Below are 17,842 nucleotides of genomic sequence, written 5' to 3' on the forward strand. Positions count from 1 at the left end.
TCGGTTGGTAATTGACTGTAAATTGTCTATAAACAAAGTAATCATTCCGAATACTTACCCCTTACCTGTTGCTCAAGACTTGTTTGCAGGATTGGCAGGTTGTAAGATATTTTGTGCCTTAGATTTGGAAGGTGCATATACGCAGTTGGCACTATCGGAAAGGTCCAAACGTTTTATGGTTATTAACACAATAAAAGGGTTGTATACCTATAACAGACTACCCCAGGGGGCATCCTCGAGTGCATCTATATTCCAACAGATTATGGACCAAATTTTAGAATGAATTGATTTTGTGTATTGTTATTTAGACGACGTACTTATTGCAGGAAAGAATTTAGATGACTGTAAGAAAAAACTATACTTGGTATTAAAACGGCTATCGGAGGCAAATATCAAGGTAAATTGGGAGAAATGTCATTTTTTTGTGACTGAACTTACATATTTGGGACATATTATAAGTGACAAGGGTTTATTGCCCTGTCAGGACAAAATTTCTACCATAAAGGATGCAAAAGTACCAAAAACTGTTACTGAATTAAAATCCTTTTTAGGGTTGATACATTATTATAACAAATTTATACCACATTTGTCATCTAAACTTTATGTATTGTATAATCTTTTGAGAAACGATGTAAAGTATACGCGGGATGAAAATTGTCAAAAAGCATTCGAAGAAAGCAAATCTGCTTTATCGGAAACAAAGTTTTTAGAGTTTTACGACCCAAAAAAGCCGATAATTGTTGTTACAGATGCTTATGGATACGGCTTGTGAGGAGTAATTGCTCATATGGTGGACGAGATGGAAAAACCTATAAGTTTTACTTCTTTTACGTTAAATGACGCGCAGAAATCCTACCCCATTCTCCATCTTGAAGCACTAGCTCTCGTATGCACAATAAAAAAGTTTCATAAATACCTATATGGCCAGAAATTTAAAGTTTTTACTGACCATAAGCCATTAGTAGGTATTTTTGGAAAAGAAGACAAACATTCGTTATTTGTAACACGACTTCAAAGATATATTCTTGAGTTGGCTATCTATGACTATGAAATCCTATATAGGCCTTCAGCTAAGATGGGGAATGCTGATTTCTGTTCTAGGTTTCCTCTAGGGCAATTAGTACCTGCTGATTATGATGTTGAAGTTGTTAGGAGCATTAACTTTGGAAAAGAAGTTCCAATTGATTATAGAAGGATTGCTGATTTGACAAAGGTCGATTCATTCCTACAAGATATAATATCATACTTGAAAGAAGGATGGCCGAAACGGGTGGATAAACATTTCAACAGGATCTGGAAATAGTAGATGACCTGCCTGCTTTACCAGGACAGAGTTATTATACCAAAACAAATGCAAGGCGAGATTTTGAAATTATTACATGCAAACCATTCAGGAATAGTAAGGATGAAGCAACTCGCTAGACGTACGGTGTATTGGTTTGGACTTAATAAAGACATTGAAAGTTTTGCCTCCCAATGTGACGCTTACAATAGTATGGCAGTAGTGCCAAAACCAAAAGTTACGACTCAATGGACACCAACGTTAAGACCATTTAGTAGAATCCACATTGATTTCTTTTTTTTTTTTGAACATCGGACATTCTTATTGATCATCGATAGTCACTTCAAATGGCTAGAAGTTGAATGGATGAAGAATGGAACGGATTCGAGAAGAGTTCTTAAAGTATTGGTAGAATTTTTTGCAAGGTATGGTCTGCCGGACGTTTTGGTTTCGGACAATGGTTCACCATTTAATTCTTATGTATTCATACAATTTCTAGAAAGGCAAGGAATAGTGGTGCTGAAAAGTTCACCCTATAATCCTTCCAGCAATGGACAAGCCGAAAGGCTTGTAAGGACAGTCAAGGACGTGCTTAAAAAGTTCTTATTGGACCAGGAATACATGAAGTTAGAGTTGGAAGATCATAAATAATGTAGCCTTACTAACCTGTTTGCATCACCAGTCATGCCAGTCACTACCTTTTTTTGGGTTGTGGACAGTGGTCATGCTAGTTCCATCCAGATTCCGGAAGTTTTGCCGGGACTGTATTGATTGCAAGTTGCCGAAAAATTGTCCAACATTGTGCTTGTTAAAGCGGCTGAATTGGGTAAAAAGGCGACGTCTTATCCATTTGACAGGTCTTCTGCTCGACTGGAATAACTTTTCCTATGACTTTGACAGATCATCGATAGTTCCAATTATGACATGTCGTCTTTTTATAAATTCAGGCTCTTTAGACGCATGAATCCGTAGTACCACTCGAAAAATGCTGAAGCATTAACCCACTTCTTCACGCCGGTGGTGTAGTGGTAAGCGTGACTACCTTTCACCCCAGCAGGCCTGGATTCAATCCCAGTCGGCGCCGCCGGGATGTTCTGAGGCATAACATCTCTGATCACGCCTCCCTTCGGAAGGGAAGTAAAGCCGTTGGTCCCCGGTTCATTAGTTCATGGGTCGATAGATAGGACCCAGATGTGGGAGCTGCCTCCCTGGCGTCAGTAGCATTGGTGCTCAGCACGGAAAACAAGATCGACGAAAAACAAATCAAGGAAAAACGACAAAAGCGAACGAACTTCAAACTATCAACAAGCAACGCAACAATAAATTGCTATCGAAAAACAGACTATCGCGAGACTCGCGCCGAAAAAACACACAACTGCTTGTGTCGACAGATAAGAATGAACTGGTTACATAATTTTGACGGACTACTGTTTTTTACCCTTCTTACAGAGAACATTTAAAACCCCTGCTCTCCACTGCTGTGTATTGTGGCCCACATTAGATCCGGACCTGACGCGTTGCAGCAAAGTGACAGCCAAATCTAATGCCAAATTTACGTCAACGCAACGTCAACGGAACTTATGTGGGTGGCCCTTAACAACTGTGCCAAATTTTAACGAATTTGGATATGATATAGATTGGTGAGAGTATTTTGAATTTTGTATGCGAAAATACATGGGAAATTCGTTCTTCTTCTTCTTCCTTTTCTTCATATTTAAAGCTTATTGATTATCGAATATTACTTATCGGTCATACGGATGTTAATTTTCATTTATATAAAGTAAACTTATGAATGTGTTTGAAAATAAATATTTTCTTTTGAGAAACAGGTGTCTACTTTCATTAATGAACAGTCCTTAGATGTACTTCCATAGTTATTGAGAGTTTTCGATGCCTGTACCATTTTTGCATTAGTATAATAGCGTGGCAAGTTCAATCATACTCTATGCCCATGGAAGTCGAGAAGTGTTTCCACCCGACAAATTCCTAGACCGGACCGGGATTCTTGTTTTGTAGCTGTACCTTTACCGACTGAACTAAGGGAGGCCCCCGAGCAATGATTCATACCAAATTGATTGATGTTCTAATACCTAGTTTTGAAGGTTTGATAACTCAATATGTTATCATTGTGGTCGAACAATTAGCCAACGAAACATAAATTATAGCAAAAAATCTACTCGTTGAATATCACAAAAATCGAAATAATATTCGAAAAATTGTGTTTAGCGCAGGAGTGCCATATAGTCTAACATAGGTAATACATACTTAGAAATACATTGAATATCCCAGAAATATTTGAATAGTAATAACACGGGGGCAACAATCACGAATTTTGGCTATGGCTATGGGGCATTAGACTGATGCAAAATATGAAATTTTCGCTCCACAGTGCTCAAACGGTTTCAAATCAGGCCCTGATAAGCCTCCCAAAATTTAAACTGACTTGGCACTAACTATTCGAAGTTTGTATGGAAATTACTATGGGAAAACCTAACTTTTTGTTCATTGTCTTCTACCCATTGTCCATATTGCTTTTTCGAAAATTTCTATTACTATTCTTACGGGAAATTTTCTAAGCTACAACTTTGCGCAATACTGTTTTTTAGCCAAATGTCAAATTAAATTGTTTAAGAGATTGATAATCTTATGGCATGATCAAGCAGCTGTTCTGTGGGCAACACTGTATTCTGCAGTGTGACATAGTAGCCATGATTTATGTCTTCTATTGTACGCGCCATAAACTCCAATGTTGCCTGCTGAACAGTTGATTGAGCATAATCATAAGACATCAGTGACTTGAATCATTAATAATTTTTGTTCCTTACATTTGATCGAAAAGTGGTCTTGAACAAAGTTGTAACTGAGAAAATTTTCAACAAGCTCAGCTATTTCTAAAGTAGAGTGAACTGGTGAATTTTGAGATAGATATGAACCAAAATAATGGTTTCTCCATAGTAATTCCCATATAAACTTGAAATGGTTTGTGCCAAGTCAGTTACTTACTAAAGTAGTTCAAATTTTGGGAGGCTAAACAGGAACCGTTTAAGCACTGTGGAGCGAAAATTTCAAATTTTTCATCAGTCTAATGGGGCATCTCTATCTGGTTGACAGAGATAGACCCCCCTGAGTAATAAGCCAAACCAAATGATGAAGCTAAAAACTAGTTGCAATTAACCAACCATTTCCACGGATTGATCTGGAACATTTAAACCACCGGAATATCCACTTTTAAGCTGAAGATAATGAAGTGCAGGTTTATTCCAACAAGGTGGTGCTTTCCTACTTACTTCATCATAATGTGCTTGGAAATGTGTTTCAAATCGGAAAACCATTTTACCCAATCATAGTACAATTTGCAAGAGGACTCTATTCCTGTCAATCACATATAGGTGCACCATAATGTGAGCTGATTTTGACACGTTTGGCGGTAAAACTGACCAAGGTATGACAGAACAAAACACTTGCAGTGCAGTGCTGACTTCTAGAAAGAGTAGTCAGCTGCAGTCATCCTAATTCCTATATTCATCACATTGATATGATGTGACAATTTGATAATAGTCGAAAACAGAAAAAAAAACAACGCCACTTACCGTCCCGTTTTAGTGATGATCATTTCCGTTCCAAGATCGTGGAATTTATCCCACAGTTCTTTCGTTTCCAAATGACACTGCACTGGCCGCAGGTCATCTGAATTGCATGTGCCGACAATGTTGTGTTTTGTCTGTGTGAAAATCGCAAGAAAATGCTCCAGTTATTTCACACTCTGTATTGGACCAATAAATCCAAACTCACCGAAGCAGGTTCCGGCGTCAGTCGCTCCTCGTCCGAAGGCGTCCCGGTCGCTCGTGACCGCGAACCCCTGTGGGAGGCACGCGATGGTGTTTCCGAATCACTACACTGTTCCACGTCAACGTCCACGTCATCGTCGCCTTCCTGGAACCGATCAACCGAGATAGGACCTGGGAACAAAAAAAAAAAAAAGGTTGGCATCAGTTAGTGCTAAGAAATCTTCAATGCATTGAAAAACGATTCCGTTTATCGCGTGAAATTGCCCACCGGCGACCGATTCGTAACAAACAACAAGATAAACCGCCACCAATCGATCTTGGCCCGGGTTCGAAATCCGTGTCTAAGTGAGCAAGGGAAAATAACAAGTCTCGTTACGCCTAAATTACGGGTAATCTCCAATCCGAACAACAACCGGGGAGAGCAACAACATCGTCGTACTCGTCGCCGACGAAAAAAAAAACAAGAACTTTAGCTTATAAATATGAACTAATTAAATTAGCATGTAAATTAGCCGTGAAACAATTAAAAGTGTAAGCGAGTAGGAAAAGAAACAAGCAAATGTCAGGCAAATGCCCGTTGATAAGGCCGCCGCCGCCGCTGAACGTGACGGCAAAAACAACAGCGGAGAATTGGGGGCGGTTGATGGAGCAAAAATATGAACAAGGTACCACCAGTTCCACCGGGGACGGTCGGACTGCAACAAAGTCTCAAGGGGCCCGCAATGAGTCTGGCACGTAAGCCACTCTGGCGATTCGATCCGGCCGCAATCACAAATCAGTCCTGGTAACGCGTGGTGAAAAATTATTCAAATTTCTTAATTTATTCTAATTAGGCGAAGCCTGTATAGGAGCAGCAGCAGCAGCCTGGCATTGTTTAGGATTCCGGAGCCCGCGTTTAGTTTGTGTATTTTGTTTGCCCGATGGCCTTTCATGAGATTTTTCCCGCCCGTCCGTGACGAGTGACGATGAGAAGGCAGTCCTCGTAAATCATCGTAAAATTTTGCGGTTTGATTTATTTGTATTTACACGCTGAGCTGGTGGAGGAATTCTTGCGCCAATGAGTCAACTGGTGAGATTTTGCGATCCTCTTGCGTCAGTCACCTATTTAACGAAATTCAACCCCTTTCTCGGTATTGAAATTTTAAACGGTCTTTCAACCGGCAGTTAGCCATTCATTGTCCTTTGCGTTCCAACCAAATATGAAAGCAGTCTGTCATCTTCCGTTTTATTCCCTATTCTCGATTTTCGATAAATTGTATAATTATACTCAAGAAAGAACCGACCGGCACATCCTTTTCCACTCAGCACGAGGGAAAATAATGACAGGGACCAATTTTCCTCGTCTATTTAAATCATATGTAATATCGGTTTTGATTGTGGTGGCATTACTGGCAGCAGCAGCACCAGCAGTCAGTGGTTTTACGGTTTACCTCCCTGAATGGAGAAGGGTTATCCGTCATGTGGTGTGATAAACGGTCATCTTGAAATGTGGTGTGTGAGATCGGACGGTGTTTAAGATCTTTTTTTGGTGGCTTCATCAGTTCCCAATTAACCTCACACGCCGAAAGTGAATAATGGAACGATTTTGGTGTCTATTGATTACAGGGCTTGTGGTGGCGTTCTGGTATCAGCTATAATGTGGGGACGAGGTCACCATGATGCGAGACACGCAGCGGGTAACGTAGAAGGGAAGGGATCAGAGTGGAGGAATTCAGGATGGCTACTGAATTATAGATGTGGAATTTTAGGTAGGTTCCATGCTCGGCTGAATATCAAATGTCCCAGTTAATAATCTACAAGAATTAACTTACAGTATGCAGTAGACTGATGCAAAATTTGAAATTTTTGCTCCACAGTGCTTGAACGGTTTCAAATTGGGTCCTGCTTAGCCTCCCAAAATTTGAACTACTTTAGTAAGAAACTGACTTGGCACAAATCATTTCAAGTTTATGTGGGAATTACTATGGGAAAACTTATGTTTTTTTTCATATTTATCTAACAATTCACCACATCACTATGCTTTTAAAATAATAACAGTGATTGTAGCTAATTTTCTCAGCTACAACTTTGTTGAAAACCACTTTTCAATTAAATGTAAGGAACAAAAGTTATTAATGATTCAAGTCACTGATGTCTTATGAATATGTTGATTCAACTGTTTAGTAGGCAACATTGGTGTTACTGGTGCGAAGAATAGAGCACAAATATCATGGCTACTATGTCACACTGCTGAATACAGTGTTGCCCACATAACAGCTGCATGATCATGTCATAAGTTTATCAATCTCTTAAACAATTAATAACAATTTGACATTTGGCTGAAAATTTCCCTTAAAAATAGCTATAGAAATGTTCGAAAAAGCAGAATGGAAAATTGGTAGAAGACAATGAACAAAAAGTTTGGTTTTCCCATAGTAATTTCCATATGAACTTCGAATAGTTTGTGCCAAGTCGGTTTCTTACCAAATGAGTTCAAATTTTGGGCGGCTAATCAGGACCTGATTTAAAACCGTTTGAGCACTGTGGAGCGAAAATTTCACTAGTAGTATGCAGCGATTTTATTATTGCCAAATATATGAACATGGGTCAACTGTCGATGCCTTTATTTTCATGAAACTTATCATAAGTTTTTTTTCCTCTGTTCGGGACCCAACACTACTGCGACCAGTAAATTGATCTATTGTAGTATATCCCGTGTCCTTAGTTTAGTGCATGTCGTATTAGGGAAGAGAACTACTTCGGCCTAATCGCCCATTTTGGGCCTATCGAGCAGAAAACTTCAAATAAATCCATGATTTCAGAGTTAACAAGTCAATTATGCGTTTGGTACGATACTTTAGTTAATAAGCTACCGAACGAAGTCAATGAGAACGCGTGATATGAAGGTTTGCACCCATAATTTCCAAAAACAAAAGAAGCGCTCCGACCGAATCAATTTTTATCTTCATCCGATAGGCCGAAGTGAATTCATTGGCGTTTCAATGGCGTTTCAATGCGTTAGGCCAAGTTTAGAATCCGTAGGCCGAGTTTGGCGTCAAGAAGCAGTGTTAGACTTTTGACAATATCTCAACGATTGGTTTCTTTTTATCAAATCTTACGGTACGTACGGAAAGGTAAATACATTTGGAAGCCATGAGTGATAATAACATTTCGCTTAGTACTAAATTGCGCTAGATTAAGAACGACTAAGTGCAGGTTGTGCTTAATAGGCCGGAAATGGGGTAGTTAACCCTACTCCATCACTATTGAGAAATGATGAAGTATTCGATTTTTTTACAGCTGCCACTGTTGCATTTATCACAAGGATCCGACTCTAATTGAAAGGTCCCGCTATTTATACCCTTCGGAGTTTTGAAACACCCTCCAAAAGCGCGCCCCTTTGTCAGTCAAAATTGGATTCCTTAGCAACAAAATTAAGGTATGACACCGATAATGACCATGAGGCCTCCCTTAGCTCAGTCGGTAAAGGCGCAGCTACAAAGCAAGACCATGCTGGAGGTGGCTGGGTTCAATTCCCGGTCCGGTCTAGGAATTTTTCGGGTTGGAAAATTTCTCGACTTCCCTGGGCATAGAAGTATGATTGGACTTGCCACACAATCATACAAATGCAAAAATGGTGCAGGCATCGAACGCTCTCAATTAATAACTGTGGAAGTGCATCTAGAACACTAAGTTGAGAGCACGCAATAAGCTAATAAGCGATATGCAATAAGCTTGAAATGCGAAGGAGAAGAGAGAAGACCGATAATGACCATGTATCAGAACCCTAGTCTTAACCACTTCAAACTAGGGAACAACGATTAGAAGATTAGGAATCACATAGATGAAGACAACTAACTCATTTTTCCTTGTTTCAATATCATCCTCGGTAGACAAAGCCGAGTCTTGTCACTATCAACAAGGCATAAAAAGTAACAAGGACTAAGATGTGTTCCTTGGATTACTGAAAAATCCTGTTCCCTTAGTTTGAAGTAGTCATGACTAGGAATCGTTGGTAGATCATACATCCCGTAACGTACCACGAAAAGGTGATCTACCCACGTTACGGGGCAAGTTCATAAGTTAAAAGACTACGTGGTTATTCTTGGAAAGCATAAGGACAGTTGTTTTTCGATCCTATCAAATAATAAAAAAAACAACAACAACTTCATATGTATGAAGGCACATAGGTACAGACTGCTTTTAATCGCATATCAGTCCAATATGGGAAAATTGAGTATGAGGAATAAAGTGCATTTCCAACGAAAATGTTTGATATTTACATCCTACACGCAATCCAAATTTCTCTTACATCCAATATAAGTTTGAAATTATTACATCCTCTGCATATGTTTCATACAACCAATGTGATGACAGCTCTTGCAAGGGACTGCATTGTACAGGCATGTTTTTCCAGAATGCATATTTTTGTATAAAACCTTCACGAGATGATTTTCTAGACGCATCGCATTTGGGAAAACAAACTTTGTTCGAAAAATAAGCTGACACAAATTTATTTTATAATCCTTCCGGTGACTAAATTATAGAATATGTTCATGCCACGAAACATTGCAAACTCTGCACAGTTTTTATGCAAATCTGTATTACAATCTTACTTTTCCCGGTTGGGTGTAGTAAATCCACATTTTTTTTACGTAGGACTACGTCTGTGATTTCTATATGGGGGTACACTTTGTGAAACCCGAAAATGGAACATGTAACGAAATGATGCAAGATTTTGAACGTTAATAACTCAGCTGCCCCTGGACCAATTTCAATAATTTAATCACCAATCGATTAGATATATTTCCACGCATCGATAGCAATGCTTCCGACTGTTGATTTTGAACAAGAAACTATTGAAAAAGTGGAAAATGTTAATCATTGTCCAAAAGCGTCGAAATAACTAACAAATCCACTAATTACGTTCATGCATATACTGCTTCCCCAACACAGTCATCAGAGAGTCATTAGTAGACGAAACAAGTGGGCGAATAGGGAGGATGCAATTGCATAACATTGTGCACATTCATCGCCATATTCCGAATAACACGCCCCCAACGACCACAAAAAATGATCTCCAGAGTAGTAATATTGTAACCATTTGATAGATTCTAGGCTAGTGAAGCCATGGTCATTAAAAGAGGAAATCGAGAAGGGAATCGACTTTCACCCCTCTGCTTCTAAGAAATGACGTGGAACAGGATCATAAATTCGCCGAAAAAAGCGTTAAGCGTCTTTCTGCTGAAGTCTAAGATTTACCAACGTGTTGAGAGAAGTTTAACGAGAAAAAACTAAAAGGGGGAGGAGCTTTAGCTGGGTGGACACTGATATTCTGCGGTTTTCCAACCTTTCGCAGAAAACAGTTTAACCCCTGTCCAGTAGCAGACGGGCCGAGACTCTTGCGGGTGCCCAACCATTAAACCGAAGAATGTGGGATTTTCCGTCCGATTTGCTGATGCAGCTGCCTACACGTCATCATCACATTCCAAAGGCTTTAGGCCTGTACTACCATCGGCCCTTTTCAGGGCCACCAAGACCTTCCAAAAGAGTTAAATTTCTGTACATGTCCCAACTAAAATTCATATCAAAGGGTTCTTTTCAGGGCAATCATAGTCATACTAAAGAGTATAAACAGAGAGAATCCCACTCAAATTCCTATTCCTACACAAAACACAAACTCCTGCTGCAGTTAATAAATAACAGTTATTATATAAGACCACGTAGTCCTACGTCACCACTGCGTATAACCCCATAGGGGGCTATCCCTTGTAGTTATTTAGTTGATAACGTCGGCCTAAGTGCCTCTAATATTAGCCCAAACATAAATTTCGAAGGAAAGCATTTTCGAATTAAAAAAAACTACAAGTGACAGCCCTACAGGGTTGTAGCATAGAAGTAACTCTAAGTCTAGAAGGTCACGAAGAAACGTGCTCAACTTTTTGGCTCAGCTCTGGTACTCTCTTCGGTCTCAAGCTAATCGATGCACCCCTCGAAACATAGGAAAATCCACGAACCCCTCATTTTATCTGTCAAACTTTCATAACGAATCAAAACAAAGATAGTTTAGTACTAGAATTTCGACTAGAATGGGCTACGCTAATCGATTTGCTTGGGACCAATAGGCTAGTCAAGTAGTGAGCCAATTTAAAATCGTTAGTTTCCACCGGTTGGTTGAAGGCAATGGTGACGTAGGACTACGTGGTCTTATATAATAAATCTTATTTGTTAACTGCAGCAGGAGCTTGTGTTTTGTGTAGGAATAGGAATTTGAGCGGGGTTCTCTCTGTTTATACTCTTTAGTATGACGCGCTTGACATAGATGGCCCACAGCGACTCACGAAGAGCTACTGATTCCGATCAATAGCGGTGCGGCTTCTCCCTCCTTCTATGGATGCTCATGTTGGCTGCAGCTCGCTGCTTGCAGGCAGCCTTTCGTTGTGTACTGGAGAACGCCACCACTCACCACGCGGTGATTGAATAAACAACATTTGGTGAGACCGGATGGAATTCAACTTTGAAATCTGTGTTAGGGAAATCGCTTTTCGCAGGCAATCGGAGATAATTTTAATTATCATAGCAACAGCTTTCACATTCGTGCAATTTTCAATAGTGACATTTTGAAAAATGATAAAGTATTAATTTTAACAGATTCGTAGAAAAAATTGCTATAGATTAGCGTCATAAGAATTAAAATCCACCATCTCTGGACCAAAATCAGACCACTATCATGCCGCGACTGACTTTGGTTTTTGAAATTGCACCTCCAATGTTGCACCCCCAATGTTTTTTATCCGTGTGTTAGATTTAAACATAACTAGATAGAGCTGGAATTTGGCGCAACAGCTGTATTAAACAATGACTTCTCTCGATGATTTTAAGGAATTCAAGGCACGCCCACGCAAGCCAACATTACCGTCGGGTAGGGGAAGTATTATCCTACCTGATTTTGAAGTTGATTTACGTGGGCGAGCCTTGACTTTCTAAACATCATCGAAAGAAGTCATTGTTTACAAAAGCTATTACGCCCTAATTCCAGCTCTATCTTGATATGGGAACTGACATCCGATTGATGACCTTGACAAATGTCCAAAAAATACTCTTTTACAAATTTATGGTGGTCCTGCAAAGGAACGTTTTGTCGTGATGGTTGAGAAATGCTGATCTATTAGGATGTTAAACACAGATGAGGCTTGTGAGCTGTATGTTGTTTGGAATGAGGGTGACGCGCTTGGCATAGATGACCCACAGCGATTCACGAAGAGCTGCTGATTCCGATCAATAGCGGTCTGGCTTCTCCTCCTTCTATGGATGCTCATGTCGGCTGCAGTTCGCTTTACTGTACGCCACGCACCGAAAGCACTGCTGCTGCTGCTGATGATGATGCTGACTACCGGACACCACAAAACACGGTGAATGGAACTGAATCCGATCAGCGGTTGAGGCCAGCCTTGAGCTAACTGCTTGTGGGATAAGTCTATTAACGTCTCTTTAAACTGTTCCCCTGCAAGAGGAAAATTTAGTTCATTCGAGACGGGTTTTAAATTGCAGCTGTTTCATCATTGTGTCCCCCGTTAGGTCGGTCGTCCTCCCTCACACACCTTGGTCTTTAGGACCTTAAAGACTGCCTCTTGTCGAATGAAGTGGCATGACTATACCAGTCATTTTCTTTCTAATGCCACTTCAACTTACTCATGCTTATATCATATCGTATAAGTCTTCCGCCCTCAGGAAGTTGAGTACAGTTTGCTCTGTACTCCTGTCGTTGAACAATACCTCACGGATAGAACCAACGACACCCATATCTTCCCTCAATTGTGCTCTTGCCGGGCACTCCACCAATAGATGATTTACATCTAAGACCGCACCGCATCCCTGGCAGTAGGCCACACTGCCGCTAAAACGAGGGCCATGAGTAAGCCGTGTATGACCAATCCTCAACCGAGTCAGAACTTTGTGATCTCGAGAATTAGGTGCATCCTTCCACTCTTGTGTAGTATTCTTGATTCGACGCAGGAATGCATCACGGTTGTTATGCCAAGACACATTCCATGCGCATCGTGAGGTCTGCTTCACCCAGCTTCACGACCCTGGTTAGCTAGTTTATCAGCAGCCTCATTCCCTGGTATACCTGCGTGTCCAGGTACCTATACAAAGGTAATGTTAGCGTACCGTTGCACCTCTAACAGCCACGGATGTCCAACCCGCCCATGCTCAAGGGCAGAGAGACAACTCGCAGAGTCAGAGAATACAACGGCCTGAGACCCATTTGCTAGCCTACAAGCTTGTAGGAGAGCATAGGCCTCAGCTGAGAAGATACCACAGAGGCCGGGTAACCGGCTGCAGCGGCTTATGTCCTCCCCAGACACCCCATAACCAACCTCCTCTTCGATTAATGAACCATCCGTAAATAGCTTGGGCCTTCCCTCGTATGCGGCAGCGACCTCCCTAAATACAGCTTTCGCCACACTAGAGCTAGCCCCCGCCCCGCACATAGCTTTAACCCTCCAATCAACTTTCGGGGCAGTAGCATCCCATGCCCGTTGCCACAGCCTAGCTCGCTGGGCTAACGTGGGAAAATCAACTCCCGTCAAGTCACTTCACCATTCTCTCGCCCTTGCAACCGTGGGCCAGTCATTGAGAATGGGATCCCTTTCTAGGAGCCTCAGCGCCTTGGTGGTCAGGTCTTCAGTGACAACATTCACCAAAGGAACCTTTCCATTCTCCACCACCAGAGAAGCTATCGGTGAAGACCTCAGCGCTCCGCTACAAATTCTGTACGCCTCATTGTACTGAGGTTCCAGAATCTGTAGCAGGGAGACTACCTAGCAACCTTGGTCAATGTACTACGAGAGGATTCAGAGAAGCGACCATTTAAGGTCCGAAGGAGATTCGACTTGTTGTTGACATTATCCTTCACCAACTTGGCGTGCTTAACAAATCGGAGTCACACCAAGCAGTTTCATCTCGCGTACGGCCTTGACCGCATGCTCACCGATACTAACATAAGGCAAGTTCGCAAATCTTCCGACGAGGCCTTGTCCAACAAATGATCGAGCTCAGAGAAGAACGTCTCCGACCCATAGCCGCATCGAAATGCGTGTTGCCGTGGGTGGATCCGTTCTTGCCTCTCCAGCTCAGTTGACAGACGACGGTTAACCATCCGCTCGAGTGTTTTTCCCATGCAGCTCAGCATGGTTATCGGTTGATAACCCTCTGTTAGGGTTTTATCCTTCCCAGGTTTGGGAATAGGAATAACCAACCCTTCTTTCCACTCGTCCGGTATCTGGCCAGAAAGCCAGACTTCGTTCATAGTGTCAAGAAGGGCCAATCGGCCGACAAGGGGTAATCTCCTAAGCAAGGGATACCCGATGTCGTCAAGGCCCGCAGCCTTACCAATGCCGCGGCGTAGGGCCCAGTTGAGCTCTTCAAGCACAAATACCCTATTGTAGTCTTTCACTAGACTACACTGCCTGTCATGGGACTTTACCTTTCGCCATAGCTCACCAGAGCTAGTGGTTTCCGATATGTCCGCGGTGAAAGCAGACCATGTATCCCGCTTTTCAGCTTTGATTACGCTTCTAGATTTAGATCGAGCAAGCTGAAACTCCCTCAATCTATCGGCCGTAGAAGGATCATCAAGCTGCAACCTACGCAGCGCCCTTTGACATTTACGTCTAGCCTTAATCGCTGTATGAACTTCTGTCCCCCACCAAGGGACAGTTTTCATACCTCCTCTCCCTGCAGCCTTTGGGATATGACGATGAGCGGCTTTACTCAAGATTTGGGTCCAGTCACCTGGTCTCAATATCCTGTCATCACCAGGCAGTTGGCGACAGAATTCTTTGCCAAATCTGTCCCAATCTGCCCTCTAAAGGTTCCATCTAAGTCTTGTCACAGTAGACGGGAGGTCTACAGCCTGTGACAATGAACTAGGGAAATGATCACTTCCGTGTAAGTCATCGTCAACCCGCCAGATAAACTGGCTGGCTACATCCCAAGAGGCTATGGACAGATCAATCACGGACTCTACCCCGGGTGGTTAGCTGCTTGTGGGGAGCCTTTGGTTGTGTACTGGAAAACATAGCCACGCAGTGATTGAATAAACACCGTTTGGTGAGACCGGATGGAATTCAACTTTGAAATCTGTTTTAGGGAAATCATTTGTCGAAGGCAATGATGATTTTTATTATCATAGCAACAGTTACACATTCGTGCAGTTTTCAAGAGTGACATTTTGAAGAATGAATAATCTGAATAACAGATGCGTAGAAATATTTCTGATCGAATGGTGATAAATTTTTTAAAATTGGTCCAGGGGCAGCTGAGTTATTAACGTTCAAAATCTTTCATAATGTTGTTACATGTTCCATTTTCTGTTTTCATAAAGAGAAATCACAGAAGTAGTCCTACGTCAAAAATCACAATCAACCAAAAGTATCCAGATGACGAATGGTTCTAAAAAAAAAAATAAAGAACAGGAGATTTTTATCCATGGGTCCAATATAGGATTGGGCGATTTTGAATTTGATCTTTGGAGGATCGATCTTTTTAATCTCGTTTTTCGATTTTTACGATCGATTCTTTGTTTTTTGAAAAATCGTTAAATTGATCTTTCTGTTCGATCTTATCAATCTTTAAAGAAGCAAACGAATTTAATTTTTGTGCATCGAAAAACTGATTTCCTTTCACCCCAAACCTTAATTTAATGAATATACCCTCAAAATCAGCATCAGAATTAATTCAACAACATTAAGAGCGTTGTATAAAACAGGGCTGAGAATGTTAATTTGATATGTTGCCTCTTTCATTAAGACGCATTGTGACGGTTAGGTTGACAACAGGGATTTTTATGGATTATCATGGAATCTTAAGACATTATGATTAAGATGACATTTTGTATTTGTAAGTAGCTAGAAGAGTTTGTACACTGAGACATAATAACGTGAGAATTTCATAAGTAAAACTTATAAATTTTAGCTACAAGAAATTTAAATTAGATTAGTTTTCTGTTTGATTCAACAGTGTAAAATTTGCTCTAACTTTTGCTGCGTTAACCGTCAAGTCAACTAAAATGAGATCAACTGGAGTATTAAAAAAAAAGTTACATCATAACATCAAATTTTGAAGTCAATTTGATCTCCTGCTTTGCTCGGGTACCCTATCGGACATTTTGAAACCTTCTTTAACACTGTTAACCAATTTCGGTTGCAACTCAAGTAGGGCCACTCGGGACGACTTTTCCAGTGTCCTTAAGCCCACAATGAAGCAGAGAAACACGAGACTCGGTGGAAACTATCGATTTTCCACCCACCGCCGACCGACCGTGTTTCACTTTGCAAGTCGTTTTTCTTTGTCTTTATCGTCTCGAAGACAGCACATCGTACAAAGGAACTGGAGCACTTTTCTTCCCGTCACTTTTCCCAACCGAGCATAGGTGGATGTGTGGGTGTGTGTGTTTGAATGTGACCACGATTCGCTCTCCATTTTCCCGAGGGAGTTGTTATTCTATTTTTGAGTTTCTCGATGTTCGGTAGTTTTGAAAAGCTCTCCGGGGATGATCGATACGGAAGAGAAGCTGCTGGAAAGTTTGTAGCGCCGATAAAGCTAGAGTGCATGTTGAAAAATTACAGCCATCTGCTGAATAGGTAATGCAATTTTATGAATTGATACCGAATTAATCCCCTAACAACCGACAATTGCCGCGGCAGTCTTTATACGTTTGCACTTCCGACTGCATCTCGCATCAAAACAAACAACAATCTGCCTCATTATCATGCAGATAACCATCGCCGACAAGCGCTTCGACCGAGTTAAACATGTTCGCAGCTCATGAATGCAGTCCAATCTGAATATCTGAGAAAGTTTCTCAACTTTCAAGCAAGCCTAATTCCGCGACGTCCGACAAACGGAAAAAAAAAATGCATTAAAATGCACTCGCATTGTTTCAACCGCCTCCGAGTCCAAGAGTTTCGCGATTTGTATTTTCCTTTAATTGCGCACTCGTCACAAATGCAAAACCATTAATTACCTAGCACTAGGATTGGCGGCTCGCGGCCCGGACCAACTCAACATTGCTGCAACATGCATCTCTGCTCTGGGCGGTGGCGGCGGCGGCTGTCCGGATCGATATCTTTTCATATTTTAGCACCTTTTTCGAAACTACAAATCAGCAAATCATCACGCACATCTCCGGACGGCGGTGGCGGCGGCCAAAGTCGGTTCATTGTTTTATGCTATGTGGGTAATTTTTGTGTGTGTGATGGCGTGATACATGTGCCTTTGGGGCTCGCGCTGCCGCCGCCAGTCAGAGAGCATTGTCGGCGAGCGCCAATAAAGGGGTTTTATTGGTTGTTGAACAACTTTTCGGCTCTTTGATCGTGTTTTTGTTGATTTTGAATTAATGTGAGCAGTGCGTTACTAATAAATTGAACAGTTGTTTTATCCCTCGAAAGCGGTGTAAGCAATTAGGATGCCCGTTTGGTCTGATTGTTTTGCAGTAGACCGTAGACTTGTTATGGTCGTGTTTCTTACTGTATTCTTTAATTTAATTTGCTGCGGAAGCTTGGTTTTACTTCATAGTTCGGGCGTGTATCTACTGGTTCTTTCCCTTGATTGAATTATTGTGAAACATCTTCTGCATACTTAGTAGTATTCTTTTAAAAAAGGGAACATTTCCCCTATCCATAAACATCCTAGTCTTGCTTGCGTGTTAAACCCTTGGGCAGAGATTTTCAGATCCAGGGCTGTTACAAGATGTTGAAATCTCAAATACTAATTGGAAAAAAAGCAA

General features: G+C 41.3%; 1 protein-coding gene across 1 annotated transcript in view; it reads right to left on the reverse strand.

Moving 5' to 3' along the window:
* Positions 1 to 17,842, reverse strand: part of LOC135707715 (T-box protein H15-like) — a 107,879-nt gene that overhangs the window by 79,273 nt on the left and 10,764 nt on the right. Inside the window, exons 2-3 of the mRNA XM_065229601.1 lie at positions 5,075 to 5,241; positions 4,873 to 5,003 (exon numbers count right to left, since the gene is read on the reverse strand). Coding sequence (XP_065085673.1) covers positions 4,873 to 5,003; positions 5,075 to 5,241 — 298 coding nt within the window. The remainder of the gene's footprint in view (positions 1 to 4,872; positions 5,004 to 5,074; positions 5,242 to 17,842) is intronic.

Source organism: Ochlerotatus camptorhynchus, unplaced genomic scaffold (genome assembly GCF_037179485.1).
Source record: "Ochlerotatus camptorhynchus isolate MF236.1 unplaced genomic scaffold, CSIRO-AGI_Acam_v1.1 ptg000316l, whole genome shotgun sequence".
NCBI classification, from domain to species: Eukaryota; Metazoa; Arthropoda; class Insecta; order Diptera; family Culicidae; genus Ochlerotatus; species Ochlerotatus camptorhynchus.